Source organism: Dendronephthya gigantea, unplaced genomic scaffold (assembly GCF_004324835.1).
Source record: "Dendronephthya gigantea isolate DGI-Jeju-01 unplaced genomic scaffold, DenGig_1.0 000629F, whole genome shotgun sequence".
Classification (NCBI taxonomy): domain Eukaryota; kingdom Metazoa; phylum Cnidaria; class Anthozoa; order Malacalcyonacea; family Nephtheidae; genus Dendronephthya; species Dendronephthya gigantea.
In genome coordinates, this window is record NW_021163639.1 from 27,441 (window position 1) to 30,870 (window position 3,430).

Below are 3,430 nucleotides of genomic sequence, written 5' to 3' on the forward strand. Positions count from 1 at the left end.
TGTCATAAAGACTTATTTCAATACCTCAAAGTCCTCTCACGCTTCGTTGAATCTCGGGTAACCGGGCTCATGTAAACAGCCCCTAAAATGCTGATTTTTGGAGTTAGCGTTGTTTTGTACTGTAACGCCTGTATTCAAAAAGCTCACTCACACTCATACTCATCGAGTGTGACATATAAATTTCGTTAATGCTGATCAATGAGAAAGTTCTCTCTGAATAGATGAAAAGATATAAGATAAATCACTGAAAATCAAGCCCCTGTTCGGCTGAAAATACCGCCATTGAAACGTTATGAGAAGATTAAGATCTTCCACTCAATGAGTTTGAGTGTGAGTGAGCTTTTAGAATACAGGCGTAAGTCTATTATTATAAACATCCTAAAAGACAAATGTGTCAGTTAGTCACCAATACGAGAGTCCATATCTTCATTTTTTTTGTTTTCTCTCTTCGCAATTTTCCTCTCCGTCCTCAGCTTGTCGTATATTTGCTGGTTGGTAAATCTCTTTGTAAGGTGCTTCAAACTTTATTCTTCTTCAACATCGACACAGCAACTTTGGTGGTGATTGGCTTGTCCGAATGAATGACTGCAGAGAATAACTTTCTAAACTCCACCATTTCCATATCACTGAACAAGCGATCTTGTCCACCTCTGGAACGTGACGATGGAGGAACTACATCGGATGATGATGATGGACGTGAGTACTGGCTGCTCTCCTCTTCACCATCTTCTCTGCTTTCCTCCTCCTCATTGTCCTCGGAGGGTCTCTCTTTCGTATCTTTGCTGCCTTTCTCTTTGCAAGCTATATTTCAATAAGAAATGTCAACTTGGGCAATCATATTATTAATCATACTAATTTTCTACACAAAATACAATTGATTGTAATACAATGTTAATGTAATGCAATGTGATCGTCCAGGGTGCAATGCCATTTTAAATTGAATGAAAGAACGAAAAAATGGACGGGTAATTCTTTCTAAAACACCGGGGAAATGTCGAATATGGACGAATATGGATCCAATAGGTGTTTTATTATGCGTGTATGGAAGAAAAAGCTTTATAATAGTTAAACGACAGCAACAACGTATATGGCTAGTAACACTGGTCCATATTTGTGCATGAGAAAAGGTAACTAAGGTAAGTTATAAACAAAATCAAAGTTCTTCGCTGAAATCTCCACCATAACACCAAAGAAAAGGTGTAAATATTGTGACCTGTTGTTTGAAAATTAAATGTCAAGGAAAATATTCTCGCACAGTATTGAATACAATATGTGATATAAAGACTAACAAAAACTTACCACTAGCAATTGGCATGCCAAAACGTTTGAGTTTCTCCTCTGTAGACTCCTTCTCTTGTGGCGGGAGGGACGATTCGCCCAACTTAAATAAGGTTCGGACTTTATCTCTTATCTTGGAAGGAGGAATTTTCTCAAGGAATTGCTGACCCTTGCAAAGCTCCCGAATGTCTTCCATCGATACCTTTTTCATCTGGATTTGGGTAGCAAAAAGTTGTTTTAATAAGTCTGTTTCCTCACTTGACCACTTGTGCCTGGGACAACTGACCACGCTTGATGTGGCAGCGTCTTTCTCGGGTGGTTCCTGATCTTTATTCTCTTCTTTCTCCACACCATCACTGGATTCTGTCTTCTCAGAGCCATCACGCATAATGCGTGACAGTTCTTTGGATGTTTTTACTGCAGACTTTCCCTTATTCTTTAGCAGGTAATATTTGTCCGCCGTTGTCTTGTTATGTACCATGAGATCTGCTAAGTCACCTCGCATTTCTTCATTGCACTCATGAACGGCAGAAACCGCAGCCTTTCTGAATGAAGTTGCACCACCCATAGATGCTTTTTTCCCAAACACCTTGCCCCAACATGAGCCAATTTGGGCACCAACTTGGGATGAATCTAGTGGGGTGCCTCTGTAACTCAAAAAAACTATGGGTTGGCATGCATTGACATCTGGTATACATCTCCGTAATTTTTCAATGAACACTTTCATATAATTATGAATCGACGACGACAAGACGAGGTGTGCTGGCCCATGGGTGGTAAACGTCTTGTGCTTCTTCACCCTAACAACATAGCAGTCATCTTGCTGTGTGGCATTTTGAAATTCCTCCATGGTCATGTTGGCAATTGGACCCGATCTGCTGCCATTGTTAATACAAATCAGAGTCATGAGGTAGTCTCGCACAATGGTGTATTCTGCCTGTGATACCACAGAGACATCGGGATCTGTCTGGAATTCCCCAAGTACTTTAACTGCCTTCCGTGCAACCTCTGAAATGTCAAACTGCTTTACCTCTTCTGGCGTCTTTAAGGTTTCAAAATCCTCTACACGTTTTTCCCAAAAACGATTTTGGGCCATCTTCCGAGAAGACCTGGCCCATAACTTGACCTGTTCAGATAGACTAACAAGTTTTCCCTCATTTACATTCATCTCATCAAATCTGGCTGAACATTCTGTACGCATGTAAATAAAGAATTGGTTAAGGGACCCAAGATATGATTTCACAGTACCAGGTTTCTTCTCTTCTTCAATGATTCTTAGCCATTTATCTCTAAGCAATGACTTGGACAATAGGCTTGATATTGACGGAGCATTTGGGGTGATGAACTTCATAACCATTTCCACCTGTCGCATACACTGTCTTGCACATTTTTCATCTTTACGGCCACCATCTGGACCCCCCAACCAATCTTTGAAGTTGCTTAATGTCACTTTGTCATCGATACTAATTGATGAAACCTGGCCACTGGAGTTACCACTGTCACCATCAATGTAACTACCATCATCATTTCCAACATCCCTATCAACATCATGATCACCATCACCATCATTTCCAATATTTTCAACATCACCACCTTTATCACCACCATCATCATTGCCTTCATTTCTAACATTCCCACACTTGCCACCAATATCACAATCAACTCTATCACCACTACATTCACCATAATTATCACCATCATTATCATCATCCCTCTTCTCAATATCTCCACCCACATAATCCAACATCCTCACATTACCCTTCTTATTGCCTCCACTAAAAGCATTATAACTGCAATTACCACTAAAACCACCATTACCGTCTTCATCACCACTGTCCCCATCAACATCACCACCACACTCACCCTCGTCATGACCCCTGTCATCACCATCTCTATCACTTCTCTTGTCACCACTCTTAACAACAGAACTCAAGAAAACTTATAGTCTCAGAATCCTCACTGTCATACACAGATTGGTAAACCTTTCTTGATGAGCTTGGCTTTTTCATCTTCTGCAAGGTTCCTGGCTGATCAAGGCCATCGCTGTCCACTGAAGATTGGTCCGAGGAACTGATGTCAATAACAGGAGGTAAATAGTTCTCAGCCTTCTTCACCAACTTCAAGTATTCGTTACTTCCTCTTTTCATTTTGT

General features: G+C 40.6%; 1 protein-coding gene across 1 annotated transcript; it reads right to left on the bottom strand.

Moving 5' to 3' along the window:
- Window positions 1-517: 517 nt before the first annotated feature.
- Window positions 518-3,193, bottom strand: LOC114544058 (the record flags this gene model as incomplete). The annotated part of the gene is made up of 2 exons (XM_028562809.1): window positions 518-801; window positions 1,300-3,193. Coding segments are annotated over 2 exons (2,178 nt in total), but the record flags the coding sequence as incomplete, so codon positions are not given.
- Window positions 3,194-3,430: the final 237 nt, after the last annotated feature.